Source organism: Oxyura jamaicensis, chromosome 6 (assembly GCF_011077185.1).
Source record: "Oxyura jamaicensis isolate SHBP4307 breed ruddy duck chromosome 6, BPBGC_Ojam_1.0, whole genome shotgun sequence".
Classification (NCBI taxonomy): Eukaryota; Metazoa; Chordata; class Aves; order Anseriformes; family Anatidae; genus Oxyura; species Oxyura jamaicensis.
In genome coordinates, this window is record NC_048898.1 from 14,319,029 (window position 1) to 14,338,679 (window position 19,651).

Here is a 19,651-nt window from a genome sequence, read left to right on the forward strand (position 1 = left end):
TGACACAGGACATCCACAAACTCTGTAGATTATTGAAGGATTTTGAAATGTTGCCAAACTTAATATATAGTGTGAACCAAAGACAATAAATGGGGTTTTTCAATAGGTTATAATTCATGCAATCTAAATGTTTTCCTGTTTGTTTGTTTTTCCAGAAAACCAACAAAAAGAATGACGGGATTATCCTCCTGCCAAGTTTCAAAAGCCTATTGCTAGCTATGCAGGCACAGAACACTTAATAAAAGATCATAAGATTTTTTTTTATTGGAAAGTATTCAGTAATGTTTGTTTGGAAGCTGTTGCTTCTGCTTCTTCCTGTAATTATATGTTGCACACAAACATGGAGGTTGGGTTTTTTTGTTTTGTTTTTTTCCTTTTTTCTTTTTTGAAGCGCAAGATGACTGACTCCCAACAAACCTGAAGTGCTGTGCTTCCCTACAATCCATTATGTATATGTGAATTTCAGTGGCTGGCTGCACTATCGTGGGAAAGTAAATTGCAATAGTGAAGCAACTATATATCTTTGTGCATCAATGCTTGTTTGGTCACAAGAATGCAATAATCAGAGCTGGGAAAAAAATAAAAAATAAAAAAAAAGGATTAGACCTATGATAAAATCTAATTTGAGGCCATTCAACATTGCAGTTCTATTCTAAATAACAAGTTTGAGCTTTTAAAAGTTCAGTAAGTTTCTTGTTCCAGGTCTCCATCACAGTATCTGGGGCAGAGACTGCCTGTCACACAAAGACAAAACAAATTATTTCCAGAAATGCTTAAAGACAAAGATCAAACAACAAAGCAAGTGGCTGCAGAGGCCAGATGTCTCTTGTTCTAGCTGTCCTGGTAGTTCCTGTAGAACTGAAATACCAGACCAGCCAGAGGGCTGGGATTTTTTGACTGGTTGCTTGCTTGCTTGGAAGGAACTATTTTCACCTGATGAATCCACAGAGACACAATCTGCAACATACTTTGCCAACATCACTGTATCTTAAGAGAGCCCTATCTATAACTGGGTATATACTATTGAAAATACCTGTTGGAAGGAGTTCTCTGCCTGCCTTTACCCTGACGGAAGGTTGTGTGGTCAGGAAGGAGCTTGAGCCAAGGTGTAGAAATACCTGACATTAGCAAACAGGTTCCTTTTCTGCTTTAAATCTATGTACGTGACCCCATTTTTTAAATCTTACATCTTTGAGCTGGTTATACAGGCAAACAGCAAAACCACAGCTTTCCACACAGATAACATATGACACTGCTGCTGAAAAGAGATCAGGAAGCAGGTATACAGCCCAATCAAAAGTCAACATATTACAGGCCAATATGGAATAATTTCTGAAGAAACAAAAGTTTTAGCTCCCTATTGCTCAGTTCAAAAAATAGTGGCTATTTTTCTTTATACCTTTTGAGTACCAAAGATTCCCACAGAAACGTATGCAAGTTGCTAACAATCTGGATAGCTATGAAAGAACAGAGCTCAAACAAAACCCATCATCCTCTGCAGTTTGTTAAACAGCAACTTTTCCCATTACTCACTACTTTCATCCACCCATCCTTCTGGGCGAGGAGGGATAAATATAGTTCAACTAGCGTTAATTCTGCATCATCTGGAGACATCGCTAGGAAGAGAACACACAAACACATGATGCAAGATGGAAGAGCTGAAAGCTGAAAGTTACAGACATACAGTCTCTGCAAGTAATATATTGTCAATTAATATAGAGATATATATACATAACGAGAAAACAGGTTTTACACTCCTTGGAAATGAGAGAAAATGCAAGGGAAATCAAGATGCCTTGGTTTAACTGCCTCTTCCCAAACCTTCTTGCTGGTGACTTCAGTGTTTTACTCCTCTCTTCCTGACTTTGCATGCAAATACACTAATATAGAAATCCTTCAAATCCCATAACATATATAATCCCCTTTCCTAGGAAAGATGAAAGTGAAAAGGAAGAAAGAAGCTGAGCCAATGTAATACCTCATTCATTGAGGACAGAGTGGTACGCCATAAGCTCTACCTTAAGTCTTAGTCTCCAAGCTCTCAGTAACAAACAAATATTTAGATAAGCTTTCTCTGGTGAGAAACACAAAAGAAAGAGCAGAGTAAATACAAAAAGACATCCAGTTTACACTGAAGAGATTATTAGTGACAGAACAATGCTAAACTTAAGGAAATTCTTGTTTATATCTGGGAATTCCAACTTCGACTCTACATATAAAAGTATCCAAAACTAAGCTGATATTTGGCTGTAATACTGGAACCCATTCCCACAATCACAAGAGGACAGCATAGAGCTTCAGATTAATAATTATTGCTCTCAAGTAAAGATGGACTGTTAACAAAATAATATAAAGCTTATCACACTTAGGTTTCTTGCTGGAATCGCAGTCAGATGAGCAAAGCTGAAGTTACTGTTAGCTGACAAGTGTTGGATAACATAAAACTAATCGGTAACAAAGTACTTCAGTCCCAGTTGAGAGATGTCTATATCACAAAATCAACCTAGAAACAGATACCAGAGTAAACAAATTTGAAAAAAAAAAAAAAAGAAAAGAAAAAAAAATAATTAAAAAAAAAGGCAATGATTGGATGGACATAAAATGGACATAAAGACTAAAGCCACTAAAGCCCAGGCTTTGTCTCCAGACCAGAATCGAGACAGCATTATAATGATGGTGGAAGGCCCTCAATTTCAAAGATGACAATGTAGCATATTTCAAAACCATCAGCTTCCTTACACAAAAAAACACCCCAGGGTTCTGGTTTCAGTTTTCTCTATAAGGGTTATGGCAGGGTATCTGGGTGACAGAATAGCTCACATGATTATGTAGCATGCTAAACTACCGTGCTATATTTGGTTCACTTACTGAAGATTCTGTACCCTGGTAGGACAATGCTGGGTGAATTCTGTAATTAAAAGTGAAAACTAAAAGAGATATAGTCACATATGACACCGTGTTTTTAACATTCAGTCACAGCAATACTACCAAAAAAAATAGTGATATCAAGCCAAAGGAAAATGTTCAGGAAGTTTAAAATATTACTATTCATATAGCTTTTGAAAATTATTTGTTTTCCTCTCTGTCTCTGAGGAAAAAAAAAAAAAAAAAAAAAAGTTTATTTTTGGTGGAGTAACTCAATTTATGTGACAGAACCCAGCAAAAAGGAAGCTGTCATGACAAATATCATCATGGATCAGGACTACAGGACAGAAGAATAAAACACAGCTTGCAAAAAATGAGCTCTTAGAGAACTGGCACTAACCAACAAAAAATACTTTATTCTCAGCTCAGAACTCTTGAGAAATATGCACAGCTAATTCTCATGATGAAGGGATAGAAATATCCAGATTAGCCAGCCAAGTTTCTAGCATTTTTTCCCAGTTTGTCAGCTGTCTTGGAATTTCCTACCAAAACAAGAAAAAGAAAGAAAGAGCCATTAAGCTGTGAGTTTGTAAGAAGGTTCTATTTGTAAATACTTTTCAAAGAGCTAACCGGTAAATAACAGAATCTACAAAATTTTACAGGCTTGAAATCCATGAAGATAAAGTTAAAGAGTAGCAGTCATGGACAGCTATAATCTGTGTTTAACCCTATGTCAATTCATTAACCACCTATTACAATATTTATTGATAATTTACTAACCTTTTCAGGAATTAAAACCTTGTCTTCTTCACCTGAGAACATGCCCTCTGGTTCAAATGCTGCTGGTGGTACAGGGTTGGTAAAGGTTTCACCCAGCCTTCTGGCTCTCTGGCACCCCAGACTTGCCACTGAAGCTGCATAAACTTAAAATGCAGTTTCATACGTGCTTCAGATAAAGCAGCCTGGACACAGCAAGTGGAGCCTCTTGTGGAAAATCCTGACTATCTGGGACCTAACCCAGATAACATGGCTCCTTTCTTCCTTTCTCCTCAATCTTATACTTAAAACAAATCTGACTTAAAATTGGGTTGAAAAAAACATTAAACTCTTCATGAAGTGAATAAATAATAAAACCCTCTGGTGAAACAACCTCATAGTAGCATGGTGTTAATCCATATGTTGAATCATATTAAAAGAGAACAAGAACTTAAATTAAATCCTTCCCTACCATTAATTTTTCATTATGAAAAAAATGCATATGTTAATGAAGCTGGAGAACTGTTTATACTTTCAAAAACAGAAAAAAGTTCCGATTAGGAGATAACCACAGGTTTGGAAATCTTTTCTTACCTGACAAATCTGAGAATATCTGTTGTATAGTACTAATTATAACTAGTTCTGTTTAAGCAGAAAAGCAAAGACTAAAACATTCATCAAAAACTAAATAGGTAAATGAGCAAAAAGAAGACACCGACAAGTCCACTGAAGATTTTAGAGAATCTATTTTAAACTTAATGGGTTCTTACATGAATATATGCACTGGCATCTTACTGGCTCGTAAAATCCTATATAGAAAATAACATTTTCAAAGTTTTATCTAGAGGGAAATTTTATTAGTGTTCATCTTTTCTTTCTAGTGAATAGACAAGCATGTTAATTTCCTTCTACTTTTTCTGTTTCAAATTGCGTTCACTGTTCAGTATAATAATTTGTCTTTCAATGGAAAGATAAATAAATGTGTTTGTAAAAAAAAATGTTCATAATGATCAATTTTTAGTGTTATTTATACTGGTTATTTTAAAATATAAAGAAAGCCATACCTAACATTTCTAAAGTGTCATTCACCTGCAAATTTCATTACATTTTACATCTATTAATCAATTAAGCCTTACTCTACCTATCTCAGTTAGGCATTAATATCCCAATTTTACAGTTAGTTACACTGAGGATAGCTTAAAAGGTTAGCTGTCTTGCTAATACTGCTCAGGAATGGGGATAAAACCCAAGAATCGCAATCACTTCTCTATGGGTAATAAAAAATTAAAAGCCTTTTCCCTCTTGCAGAATAGAAAATCTCATAAGAGTAAAAGGCAAAAATAATGGACAAAAGTTGGGGCTTTTATAGATTATTTACCTTTTCTTGTTAAACTATTGTGTTACAAACCTGCTTAAGAAAGGTGAACACGTGATCAAGAGATTTCACATGCTGTGGTCATGGAGACCAAAGAAAACTCAGTGGCATATAAGTACACTCCATAATAATCTTGCTTCAACCCACCTCCCAAGACACAGTAAGCACCTGGAATGGAAGAGACCTCAGCTTTGGAGAGTTTTTCTTAGCTGGCTACCTCAGAACAGGCTGAGCCTCCTTTATCCTCGTTTGTGCATTAAAAATGAAGATACCCAATTGACCTAACTGTATAGTATCACATTAAATTAATTCTATCAAACTTGTTAGTCTAATGCCACTATAAAATAATTTAATTTCAATTCTCTATTCTGTTTTTAGTATGCAGATTAGAGAAAGGTCACCCTGTTTATCCTGTTTCTGAATTACCATTGACTGTCACTGATTACAATGGTAAACCAGTATGTTTCAGAATCACAGAATCACAGAATCATTAAGGTTGGAAAAGACCTCCCAGATCATCTAGTCCAACCATTTCCCTACGACCAATGTCGCCCACTAAACCATGTCCCCAAGCGTCAAGTCCAACCTTACCTTAAAAACCCTATATATCTGTATAAGCACCCCTATCAATCAATTCTAACACCAAGGGTGACTTAGATGACTTCTGAAGTAGTTAAAGTGAGATTTCCAATCAAGCTTTTCCAATGTAGAGGTAATCCAGGTGTCTCAACTGATGATCAAATGTTAAAAGCAAAAGCTTAATTAGGTTGGGAAAATTGGCGCCCTAGTCTCAGTTCAGTATCAGTAGTTAACTAAACCTTAGAGATACCATTTTCTCATTTTTGGCTATAGACAAAATATAAATCATATCTACTCCTAAGTTAGGCAACTAATCATAGAATATCCTGAGTTGGAAGGGACCCTTAAGGATCATCAAGTCCAACTCTTGACACCGCACAGGTCTACCCAAAAGTTCAGACCATGTGACTAAGTGCACAGTCCAATCTCTTCTTAAATTCAGACAGGCTCGGTGCAGTGACATCTTCCCTGGGGAGCCTGTTCCAGGTGCATATCCCAAATGTAACCCGTACTAGTAACCATAACTGGGTAATTTTCTATATGTTTTCAAGATTAACATCTTGAATTCAAAATTGGCTGGTTTAAATGTGCACTTTATTACCTTAAATTATAATTCCTATTGCTTTTAGGCCTCTAATCTGATACAGAAACAACTACAGGTTTCTTATTTTATATCAGACTGAGCATGCTCTGTGTATGTGAAGGAAAAACATACTACTTTGCTATCTGGTGCTCTCTCTGCTATCTTGGTTTTATACTAACACTCCTCTCAGAGAACTCAGTGACAAATTACGGTCCCTTGGCATTCACTCTGTTGCAGACTTTGCACCAGATGAGACAGGCATCACACAGAGGTGATATTGTTTGATCTTGATGTTCTATCATCATCAAGACTGTCACCATGTCTATGCACTAAACAGAGAGAAACAAGATTGCAGAGGCAACCTCTATTCTGGCACTTCCTCATTTTTCCGTGCCTGACTTAGCATGCTTAATGTTCTTTTCATTTACAGTCACTATAATTGTCATTGAGGTTCTGAGCCAGATACTCAAGTACATCTATAATGTCCATCTATCAGGGAGAAAATCCTAGCTCCAAGTCCTGTTTATGCAGATGGGCTGATCTCCAAACTGGCTCCACAGCTGTCCCTTCCCATATCCAGCCACAGGCCACCCTAGCACTCCGCATATACTGTAATCACTTAATCAGTGCTTCGTGTCTGACATGACTTCTCAGGTATGCTCTGTAAAAGCAGTCTGCACCCAATGTATCAATTAATTAATTAGTGGCAGCTCCCAGTGTTCCAGAAACCTGTTAGAGGACACCTAGAGGATAGCCATAACACGGTGGTGCGTGGCAGCCCCAGCGTTTTCACCATGGAATATTAGTTTGGCACAAAGGAAGTCTGTAGCATCAGTTCTCTGCCCCAGCATAGCCTGTACCAGTAACAGGTCCCTAAAGTCATGTCATTAACCCACAGGCTCTCTTATTTGCATGAATACAAGAGATACCAACGTATAGTCTTCCTGGCCTACACTAATCACTACAGGAGTGGTGAACACCACGTCTAGTTTTATTGAGAAGCTTTGTATAGGGACAGATGAGCACCATCTCTTCCCGAGCAAATTCCAAGCAAGGAATTCTAATCCTACTGTATCCAAAAAGACAGAAATGAATCTGCATTACATCCAGAAACTACACACCAGAAAAAAACAGTGACCTTCCCAACCCTGTGAATGGGCCATCCATGTTCCTGAAGGGACTGCAGGAATGTGCTGGGGTTTATGCTTTCAAAGTTAGGGTGGCAGAATCAGGAAAGAAACACAATCTTCTGCCTTAGTGAGCTATATATGACTGAAACACAAAGTTGAGGAAAAGGCATGAGAGGGATGCCAGAGGGAGGGAAGAATTCCGTGTCCCCATGTAAACTTAATCTGAATTCTTGCCACCTGTAGTTGTTATGTCCAATAATATATACAAGGAATAGATAGGACTTACCTTCCTGGCCTTGTGGAACCACTTTGAAAATGGTGCTAGGAAATTTGAAACAGGTGAGGAATCTGCTAGTGGGAACACAAATGTGAATGGCCACATGAATATGTTTTTCAGAGTGAGTCTGGGTTGTGAACACATTGTGCACTAGTGATGGCACATGTACAATACCGCTTGCTGAGCATGTATGCCCTGCTCTTGGCCACTAGAGAGCTAAACTGTCACTATTGGTGTATAGGCATAGTATTGACTACAGTATATGCAAGTAATGAGCAACGTCTGCAAAAGCATTGGTTAAAGAGGTCTTTGTTTTCCTCGTCACTGTGGGTGATATGGAATGAAGGGATTCTGGAAGCCCTTTCTGGCCTTTGAAGACAAAGTTTGTGCGATGGGCACCCCCTTCTTGGCTGTCCACCGCAGTTCAGCATAGATTCCCTACAAGCTTCCCATGTTATCCTTCCTTCCCAAACTTTGAGCAGGTATAATAAAATCAGGGCACTTACCCAAGCTGGTCTCTTGTCTCATCCTGGAATTTCCATCCCATGAATACCCTGGAAACACAAGACAGGCAGAAAATGGCACCTCCTCCTTTTCTCCCAAGAGGGCTTTGGAGGCTCAGTTTCTACACTCACCCAGCCTGACACAGAGGCCCCAAATTGCAAAGCTGAGCAATCCAGACAGCCCTGCAATGGCCTTCAGGTCAGAAACCCACTGCAGCTCAGTGTAGTGTAGATACCCGTGCAGAGCTGCTCAAGTGGTCTGAAGACGTTCCTACCTTCTAAGTCATTGTTTTTCAGGGTTTCCCCTTTGAGTTGCTTGTTCCTGTGCTCAGAACCAGCTTTGTTAAGGTGCCATCATGTCACCTCTTCTTGTGTGCTACTGAGAAACTTTCCTCAGCATAGGTCTGGGCTACCTCCAGCAGGCCTGATCTCCTCAGTTCCCATTTCTTACCTGTGTGCCCTTACAACCTGATAGCTTTGCTATAATATTTTTGCTACTTCAAAATAAGTCATAATGCTAAAAAAATAAAGACTACTAACTCATCTATTGAAGATCCTCACCACCTCCTTGGCACCTCACAAATCACACAAAGGTGTGAGGGGTAAAGCTTCTTTACTTTGTAACCAAGAAAAAATATCATCTGTTTTACAGTTTGACTTGAAGCAAGCAAAAGAGTTAAACTGTTTTTATACACATTTCTGCAATGCAAGACACTGTCAGTGTTTCAGGTAGCATAAAAGCACTCTAGTTCACCAATTTGCATAAGTAAAGTAGTTTAAATTATGTTAAAAAGGTATTATGACCAAAATGTTATTATTAGAAACCAACACCTTGAAAATACTAACTACTGAAAAATGTTTTTGTCTAGTTTTATAAATTATCCCAACGTTGTTCCTCATCCATTACTGACAATAACACCTGAGTGATATGCATTATGCATTAAATATTTTTATAATCATTCAGAACTATTTGTATTAAACAGTGATAGCAGATATTCACTTAAGTTTTAGAAAACATTAAAGTCAATAGTATGTAGTAAGTATCAGAATATCAGAGATTAGATTACAGTAGATATCTTCAGGCAATTTTATTTATACGGACTGGAACGGTGGAAGACTAACCATTTTTAATCCAAAAAGCTCAGATTGTGATTTGACCCAAACTGATAAAAGTCGAGATGTTCATATCTGAACTTGTCACTTAAAGGTGAACTGAAAATCTTCAGCGCTAAAGGGCAAAGAATCAAAACAAGCAAAAAAAGTATACGAGCAGGCACAAAAATTTCATGTAACTTCACTTTCAGTAAATTAAACACAGAGCCTGTAGCCACTACCTTATTTAGCTGGAAGTCAAACAAAGTTGGTATCAACAACATGACCACACACTAGCTGTTAGGTCATCAGTGAGAAGAATTAGTGGGCATCTCTATTGCAGAAATCCAGTCACGCAACTGGTATTTTTGCAGAATCAACAGAGAGGATATGAATGAACTGTTCTCTAATTATTCTGGCAAGGCAGAGGAGGACATTCTGCACTTCATCCTCTGGTGTCATCAATTTGACGTCTTTATAACTGTTAAATTAATTTTCTGTACTTCGGGAGTCTGTTTCAGTTTTTAATCTTACAAAGATGAAATTCACCCTGCCTTATAATGTCTGAGAAAGGCCCCCAGCGCAACAAATCCATACTGATATTTTAGTGCCCATGACAAGGACACCTAAGTGGATGAATCTGTGGAGGCTGCAGGGATTTTTTTGTTTGTTTGTTTTTGTTTTCCTGAGACACCTCATAATATTCCATAGGAAAAGCATACCTTGGCCTTCTGGAAAGAGGTAAGAGGTACTGATAAACATCTGATCTAGCTAGAGACATGCGGCCAAGACTGTGTAAAAGATACCAAACCATATTCAGACAAACACCACTCCAAGAGGTAATACTTTTATATATATATATACACACTATAAACATAAATATACCCAACCCAGGGTAGGGTATCTTGGCATCCCATGATTATTTACTGTTTGCAGTAAAAATGTTATTGCTTTCATTACTCCAGCATAAACATATAAATAGAACCACAATACTGCTATAGAAAAGGAACATATTTCCTTTCAACCTTCTTCTCTTTGGTTACACCAGGGTGCTCACCTAGAACCCTCTTGAACTAATCCTGTCCTTTACTAGTGCAAGTAGCAGGGATTTTCACCCCATCTGAGTCACAAAAATTTCAAATGTTGGTTAAAAAAATCGCAGTCAACTTATCTCCATATCCACAACTGAGCCCCATGCCAAACTTCTTTCATTGTCCTTGTTGCACAGGCAATTTTAAGAGGCACCTTGAAAGAACCGGGCAGTTCTGACCAAGAATCGCTTCTACCTTCCCTGTAAAGTGCCTGCTAAAGAATACACAGTGGTTTATATGAATGCTGTAGATATAAATATATAGTCTTTTAAAAAATCCTGTCTATTCTTCCTAGTTTTCACAATGAAGAAAGAAAAATGGCATCAGATTCTTATTCCCCCCTCCCCAGTTTATTAAAATGGATTATTATTATTATTAACAATAACTGATATGAATGGATACCAACAGACCAAACTGAAGCATCTCTATGGTATTTTAAATTGGGTTGTAATGTTTACTGTGCTCCTTAGATATTATAATTTAGGTCCGACTATTCTTCTTTCTTATTAACATACTTTGATATTAAAAACCTATCATACCTATAAAAGCATCCTACTTAAATTTGCTTTTCCCACTGAGATCATGATACAAATGTGGGAATGAAACAAGGGGTGATTACTGAACTAAAACAGCTGCTTACCACAGTCCAATTCTGTTCATGTATAAGTAAATGAGAAAATTTTGCCTTTTAGTCCAAGGAGAGAAGAAGCAAGCCATAACTGAAGTAGCCACAATGCTATTATATTATCTCTGTCTTAGAGCTATTCAACCGAAGAATACTCTAATACAGAGTTAATAAATTACATTTCAAAAAGCGTGTTTTGTTAATTGATTTTACCTTTGTATATTAATAACATTCAAACAAGACAACCAAAACTATATAATGATACCATTTGTACCTCTGTCACACTAGCATGGAGACTATTCATGATTTCAAGGTCACAGGTAAAATAATAATAAAACTATATTGCATAAATCTAAAAAAAATAAATAAACCTGCAAGACCACTAACTTCAAATATTATACAAATATTATAGAAATGTGTGGCAGCTACTAATTCAAAGGACCAAATAACTCTCATCATTACACACACATATTGTACTACATCATTTCATGAGTTTGAAAAATCAATGGAGAAAAGAGAAACCTTGAAGCATGTTTGCTTCTGGTCACCAAGTAATGCAGAACATAAAACTTGGGGCAGCACTAGCATATGAAATAACACTGTTTATTATGACAAGAGAGAACGGCACCCTAAACAGGAACAAGATGATTCTTGATTCAACTTCACTGTTATGCAGAAAGACACAGTGCATTGTGTTACTGCACTGCTTTAGGGAATATGAGACTAAGTTCTTGGCTTTGTTTAGACATTGACCTGGTAATGCATTAGAGCATTTACTATTTTATCCTCATTAAAACTCTTTGTAATTGATAACTAAATAGCAGGACCCTGTTTTACAGATACAAAGCCACACAATAAAGTTGCATGCTGTTAATGGTAAACCTGGAACTGGAACTTAAGAGCTGCTAACTCTGTCTAGCCTCTGTTCTTCTGTGGCCACAATTTAATAAGTTTACTTGCACAGACCACTTATTTACTGTAAGGACTTGTGACCTTGGCTGAGCTCCTGTTGCCTTTAATCTCTGCTCCTGACACTAAAGGTAGTACATTTATCAGAGCTGGGAGTACCTGAATGAAGCTGGTCTGGAAAAAAACTCTTCGCACTCTCATACTGCAGCCTTACTTTGTCATCCAGTGAGCATATGAACTTTCTGTGAATGAAAAAGAAACAGAAAAAATAAATATGTTTCATATGGGAAAGAAATGACTTAATGGGTAACTCTCTGGTCTGCTAAAGACAAAACAAAACTTAAAATTAGATTAAGAAGGGTGTGGGCTTAGTTTGTTTTTATTCTTAGTCTCCTTAAATTCTTTAACTTTTGAGGGAACAGGCAGCCTTCACAAGAAGACTGGCTTTTGTTCCCTTAAAAATGTATCTTCACTGGCACAGATGATTCCCACAGGGAAACTTTTAAAATGCAAAAATTTCTTTCTTAGTTTTTGCTGTTTTCTATACAACTCGTGTTCCAAAAACTCACCACAGAGAACAACAAATATGTTAAAAACACATAAGAAAACACATTGAAGCTTGAACAGTTTTCACTGTTCAACCCCTCTTCAGGTAGTGAAAGTACTGGCCGAGAACAAATACTGCTACAGACCTTGGACTACTGCCTTCTAACTTTTTTTTTTTTTCAAACAGGAAACTTTGTAAGCAGATTTTCTATCATCACCCCATTAGAAATCCTTTTCTTTTTGACACTTTGTAGGTTTTTAAACTTACTGTGTGGTTTTTTTTTCCTCTCATTTTAGTGGTGGTGGCTAACTCATTTTGTCTCACTAGACGACAAGGTGGAAGCGGCTATAAGCTTGGTTTTATGCGAACTCCATATTTCCTAATATTTGGCATGTTTTCTCCCTCTTTTCTTTCTCTACCACCAGGTAAGCCACATAGCACAACAGTGAGCAAAGAGGTGAGATTCCGGTTGGAATGATGTAATGCTGAAAATTAAATTTACACACAACTGTTCAGAGTCTGGGTCATAGCTGGGTCACCTCTCTGAGTGGGAGGCAATCCAGCAAGGAGCACTGGATAATGATTTCTCTATGCTGAGGCCCCTTTCGTGAAATATAGCACAAAGCCCTACCTTGATATCTGAATCTATTCTGATTCAATGCGTGTAACTATTGGGACCAGTGAGCGGTTATATTATTTTGTTATACACTGTGCTATGTCTCCTTTTCTTTTGAACCTACTAGCACCCAGAAATAAGCTTTCCAATGTCTGAACTCTTACCCGGAGATAGCAGTTTAGATAAGGGCTGGTTGGCTGAGGCTTTTTACAGAACATAGCACACCGCTCAGAGGTAAGGGGGAAAAAAATGTTTCTTGTTTCTTGAACAAAGAGGGGGTTGTCTTGGTTGCTTCTGGAGTGTCTCCTCTAGCCAAGGCTATTCTTCCTTAGCCACATTTGTCCAAAGTGCTCATTTCCTTCCGGGTACAGCTATTCCTTCACAACCTCGAAACGAGCTTTGTGTGACGGCTGCCAAGGGGGCTCCTCCTGGAGATGTTTGGAAATGCCTGTACCGGGCCTTCAGAGGAGGCACAGGCTCATCTAAGTGATTTAAGCTGATGGGACGGGCTTTGCAAAACACCTGTGAGACTGAAAAGCAAAACAATCACGTCGAAAGGTAAAACAACCCTTACCGTCTCCTTTTGCAGTGCCAGCCCTTGATCTCTCGCATATTGCCTTGCCAATGAACTTGCACTCTACCTGCAAGATTTCCCGCTGCCACATGACAATTCCGCATTCAGGCACAGGCTGACAACCGCGGCACCAGGAGAGCGGCTGTCAGGGCCATTTTGCATGAAGCACACGCAGCTCCTACCCAACGAAGCCCTAATGTGTTGATTTACAGAGTCCTCTTGGCTGACATGGGAAAATGAGTCTGGTCATGGTTGATTTAACATTTTATGGGCAAAGAGTCAGCCTGCTATAGTAAGTTTGCACTACTGCGAACATTTTACACATTCACACGCGAGTCCACGTCAGAGAAGTCTCAAGACGCTAAGAGATGCCGATGGCCGCTTTGCTCGAGCCCTGCCGAAAATAACCAAAGTTCCGATGCAGCACGGACGGAGGCGCAGGGCAGGGGCCGGAGGAGCCCAAGCAGAGCTCGGGGCAGCTGCAGGGTGCGGCGCCCGAGGCTCCCCGCTCCGCGCTGCGGGTGCCGCTGCGGGTCCAGGCCGGGGGGCGGGCTGCGGGCGGGGCGCAGCTCTACGGCTCCGCCCGCGCCGGCGGAAGTGGCGGCGGCCCCGGGGCTGCCCGGCGGCACCGGCCCGGCCCCGCTCCCGAAGTGAAGCAAAGGAAGCGCGGAGCGGCCGCCGGCTCCTCCGCTCGCCGCGGCCGGCGGGCACGGAGGCGGTGAGGAGCGCGGCTGCTCGGCGCCGGAGCCCCGCACCGGCCCCGGGAGAGCTGGGGGGAGCCGTGGCTCCGCCGGTCAGAGCCGGGACCGGCTCTCGGAGCAGGGTGCCGGGAGGAGGAAGAGCGCTCCTTCATCGGCCTCGTGGGAATTGCCGGCGGGCTCCCGTTTGTTCGGTTTCACCTCGTCGAAACCGAGCGGCCGTACGCGGCACTGACAAAATCAGTAAAACTTCACCTTCGACTTCATTGATCTGAGCAGACAGGCAGAGATTTCTACGGTGTTCAATTTAGGGAATTAAAAAAAATCACTCCGCTAACAGCATTTGGTACGTTTCTAACCCATATGTCACCTCGGTGCTTTAAATAATTATATTTGCATGCAGGGAGTGATTCATAAATATGTCAGGATTGTGAAATATAGGCAGGCATTTCAAACTTTCTATTTAAAAAACATGAATTATGGCCGCGAAAAATGTGTTCCCATTTAAGGGTGATACGAAGTATTTGGTGTCTAGTACGGAGGCCCATCCATCATACAGACAATAAAGAGAGTTTTTGCCTGACGTTGGAAATTTATGGTTGCCCTTCTCTGCCCTAATAACTCAAGCATTGTGTCAGCCTGTGACAGCCTTTGCAGAAAAACAGCAACCCTGTTATCAATCAAAAAGCCCTTTTACATTTTTAGCAAAACTCTGATCATCCAGACACCCTTTTAATGTATATATTACATCATTATAGATCATTCTGCACTTTTACTGCAACTCAACAAAATGATCCATCACTTCAGGACAGTCCTGATGAACGCTGATGTAAATTATTTGCACGTCGCTAGTACAGTACAAAATGAAAAATGTACTTTAGGTGGAATTAATTTTAGGGTGTAAAAAGCTGAAGATGAAAGCGGCTGGGATTAGAAGACACCTAAATGCATCATTAGGGATGACTGAAAACAAGCTAATAGTTACTAAAATTAAGATTATTTTAACCTTTTCGGATCGTGGACATAGGCTGTTTCAAGAAGGTAGAGAAGATGCAGCGCTCGCTTCTTCCTGCCCCTAGCCTCGCCCCGACGTGGCTATCTTGTAATTACTTCGAGGATTGTTGTTCATTTGGGTGCCTAGAGGAGGTTAATTATTGGGGTTCCCGTGCCTTTTCCAGCAATAGCCTTAAAACTTTTCTGCCTTTATATTAAGACGTTGTTCCTAACGCTGTTGGGGACGCATCTGGCTGATCCGTTCAGTTTCCATAACAAAGTTGTCAATAAACACTCCGTGCCTTTTGGATCCAAGCGAAGAAGCTACATATCGCCTCCACTTGTGTGCCATGGTTAATTTCTGAAGGATTGCTGTAACCAAATATGTGCGGAGTTAGTAGAATTCTCTCACGTAGCCTCCAGGCTTTCGCAGAAGATAAACACAAAGATGCCTTTATGATTGCTGAGCCTCAATGATCAGACCAAGGTGTTACATAAGCTAAAAGACTCTTTTTCACTCTTAAAATGCAGGCAGCAAACACTAGGACGAGTACACGTGCACAAATTAGGAAACGGGTTCGCTTGCTTTCGGCTGGTGGTTTTAATCGCGGTACACTCACTAACCTGAAAGGCAACTAAAAATCTCTGCTTCGCAGGAAGCAGCCAAGGCTGCCGTGCCATCAGACTCGTTTGGCTTGCTCTCGCCCTCTCCGTCGAGAAAGTTACCTTAAGGCTTATTTAAAATAAAAGCTGTTTGCATGAAAACCACCTTAAACATGAAAGGGGACACTTTGGGAAAATAGCTGTTGGTAAAAGGGTTTCAACACGGGCGTGAAAATCTTCACACTCATACATGAAACTCGCAACGTCAATAAAGGAATCTATCAAATGGCTTACAAGAGAAGGGCCGTTTTTGTTAGGTGTATTAATCGCTTCCTTCCCCCTCAGCGGAACAAAAGGAGGATAACTAGAGCAACTCATTCGAAAACATTTTAGGAGGAGGTATATTTTCGAAAGCAGTAAGCAAACAAACAAACAAAGTAATTTGCTGCTCGTTTAGCAAAAATATCACAGCCAAATAAAACTCGTGTTCACTTAAACGTGACTATTATTTTGAAGATGGCTCTAAAATTATCTCTACTTATAAGACGATTACCTACGTGTCATGCAGAGTAAAATATATATCTCATATGTATTAGGAAAGTAATTGCAATCATAAGGGTAAATATTTTCAAGTACCGTGCAAACAGAGGAGAGGTTTGGAAATCTTGCTTTCTATTGGCAAGCATTCAAACTATTTGCTATAATAACATTCGGGAAAAATGCCCCACACCTCTGCCGGATACCTTGGCAGATGTATCAGCTATTATATGGGCACAAGCAGACTCATATGCAAGAAGAAAAAAAAATAGGAAAAAAAATAGGAAGGGAAAAAAAAAAATAAAAAAAAAAAACCTCCCAAATGCGCGAATTCGTGGTGTGGTATTTCTCATAAAGCAGCGTATTTCTTACCGAAGTATTACCATTTGGGGAGGTTAAAAAAAAAAAAAAAAAAAAAAAAAAGAGGGAGATGCATCGTTTACAAAAATCGATTGCAATGCATCATACCTTCATAAAAGCCTTGGGGTAGACGGTGAAAGGCAAGCACTACCAAAGCAAATAAAATTGACGCGCAGGACAGACAGGTAGCTGAAACGCGCTATGCACAGAAATACAGCACAGGCACAACTCAGCAACTGTGTTTCTGTTAATTAAAAGCTTAACCTTGTTCTAAAGCGATAGAAGAGAGAGGGGGTGGAAAGGGGAAAAAAAATCGAAAGGGCCTGTAGTGTTGTTGCTGTTCAGTTTAAAAGACTAAACGCCCTTTACCAACATGATGTACAGAACCTGACACTAAAATGGCAAGAGAGCGAGCTCGCAGAGCAGGCATGCTGGTGCCGAGGTTTCTGCAGTTCCCTCTCCCGAGGGAAAAACAGGCAGTCCAGGTTTTTTGGCTGATCCCGACCAGGCTTTGCAGCTCGCCAGCCTGACCTGTCAAGCGGATTATTTTAGAGGGAGATTAATAGGGGAGGCGGGCTGCAATAATAATCGTTTTGTTTGATGTGACAACTTTGATAGGCGTTGATTTACTTACAAACTGATAGGCTTTTAATTGAGCGCCTCCATCCAGCTTGAGATGAAAGGAAAACCGCATTGAAAAGCTGCCCGAGTGCCCTCGAGCCTCAATACTGATTAGCCATCTCGACAGTGAATAGTTCAAGGCATTTTCAAACTTTTTTTCCTCTCTCGCTCTCCTCTCCTCCTCAAATATCTGCCAGCCCACTCCTTTTTAAGAGAAAATAAATCATTTCCATTGTGTGCAAATAAAATCGACTTGACATGCTTGCCAATAGCTGGTAGGTAAAGGAAAGTGTGGACTGGCACTTGTTAATTAATTCCTCCTTTGCTCTCCTTTTTTTTAAGTTACAATTTTCCTTTGTAAGAGGAGGAAGACGGGTTCCAACCCTCACTTTTTGTTGTTGGACTTTTTTTTTTTTTTTTTTTTTTTTTTTTTTTTTAATGGAGAATAAAAGCTACAGCCACCAAAACTTCAACAAGACTGCACAAGTAAATGCCAGAGAGCAAACCGTCTGCGCGGACTCATTAAAGAAGGATCCCTCGCAAAGGTAACGAGCAGGACGGAGTCCATCTTCTTCAGCTCAAGAGAGGCGGAGGGCCGGCCGGGGCCGAAGCCAGCCCACGGCCCGCTTTCCACGCGTGGGCAGCCCCAGGCCGGCGGGGGAACCCGCGCAGAGCCCGAGGGCAGGGGGCGGGGATGATTCGGAGCTGTTTTTTCTTATTTTATTTTACAAGCTTTTACATAAAAAGTTTACAGTATCGAGCGTGATTTAAATCTCATTTCAAAGGTTCGGCGGAAAAATAAATAAATAAATGAAAAGCTGTCCTCTGAAGTTACTGCTTAAATGACCCGCTGGTGCTCCTTCTTCAGCCGGGAGCTCGGGGTTCGCCTTCTCCGCTCCCCCCGCCGGTGCGCTGCCTGTTTTACACATGTCCCGGGGATCGCCTCTGCTTCCCTGCCGCGGCAGTCAAACAACCCCTTCCCGAAATCCCCCTCACCTCCGCACGAAAAGCGAGAGAAGGGAAAATGGGGAGGGTGAGCCTTCCCACAGCTGACTCTACCTTAAGACAATTAATCTTTAGTCTTTCACCCTGGGAGGCAGGATAAATACAACGAGAAAACAGATAGGAGTCTCCCTGGTCCTGTAAGGAAAACAGCTGTTCCAAGCACTTTAATGCAAATGAACACAAATGAAGGTTTCAGCTTTTTTTTTTTTTTTTTTTTTTTTTTTTTTTTCTTCCAGAGTTTTACTGCACTCCATTTATCAATTGGACTTGACAACAAAAGAAAGAACTGGGGGAAAACCTGGGGCAGATTCAAGTCACTTCCACTCTGTATAAAGGAAGGGGGGAGCTCCTTAAGGGCAAGTTGTGGCTCTTGTCAATACTACAGCAATATCATTTTTATGCAACATTTCTTTCTCTGCCCCCGTTCCCCCCCCCCCCCCCCCCAATCTTTTAATTTTCACTGTTTTACAAGACGACCGCGGCGACTGCGAAATGAAAGTACGTTTATGAGTTTCCACCGCAAAGTTCTGGCAATAAGCTCTCTGTTTTCAGAGAAAAAACAGAAATTAAAAAGTTTGTTAAAATTATCTTTATAGAAGCCAGGGGAGTGCCGCGTATTTACTCTACTCTACAGACTACGGTGAAAGAGTGAAGTGGTTTTAATAAAAGACAGCAGAGGTACTTACTTGGCTGCAGGATTTAAAGGGTACCGCTTTACGGGGGGGGGGGGAGGAATATCTAGGAAAACGTGCCTTATGTCTACCTCGTAAGGAGAGAAGATCATTAAAGGCTATCTGATCCATCTAAGGGACTGGGGGAGATCGGTGTTTCGAGGGAAGAAAAAGGACTTCGTTCAGCAGATATAAAGGCGAGAAAGTGAAAGTCCTTCCTCTCGCCCACCCCTTCCAGGATCAGCGCCTGTTCTGGTCGGAGTCCAGGTCAGGAATTGGACGCGACCCCTAAAGCACTTGCCTTGTTCTTCACTTGTCAAACGTGTTTTATCTCTAAGTGACCTTTTTGTTAATGTTGTAGATTGTGTGGGCCACCATGTCAGATCCGGAAACAAAAGTAAAAGATTGATTAACACATTTTGCCTGTGAAAAAGAAAAAAAAAAATCGTTATGGGATGAGGAGATGGGGGGACAGCGGGATGGAAAGTACAAAGGGAAAACAGACGGGCGGGGGCGAGGCGGCAGGGCTGCAGGCTCCGCTCGGGGCTGTGCCCGGCGCCCCGGCTCTGCTCGGCTCGGCCTGCCGAAGGGGCAGGGCCGCGGGCCGGTGGCGGCGGAGGAAGGAGAGCAGGAGGAGGATT

General features: G+C 40.6%; 1 protein-coding gene across 3 annotated transcripts in view; it reads right to left on the reverse strand.

Annotated features, from left to right (window-relative positions):
• LRMDA (leucine rich melanocyte differentiation associated) overlaps window positions 1–19,439 on the reverse strand; it is a 694,799-nt gene extending 675,360 nt beyond the window's left edge. The window contains exons 1-2 of one of the 3 annotated variants that reach the window (XM_035329289.1): window positions 19,026–19,431; window positions 11,945–12,027 (exon numbers count right to left, since the gene is read on the reverse strand). In XM_035329289.1, the coding sequence (XP_035185180.1) occupies window positions 11,945–11,986 (42 nt within the window). In that variant the 5' untranslated portion in view covers window positions 11,987–12,027; window positions 19,026–19,431. Of the gene's footprint in view, window positions 1–11,944; window positions 12,028–19,025 lie in introns of all 3 variants that reach the window. The other 2 variants (XM_035329288.1, XM_035329291.1) reach the window with 2 other exon arrangements.
• Window positions 19,440–19,651: the final 212 nt, after the last annotated feature.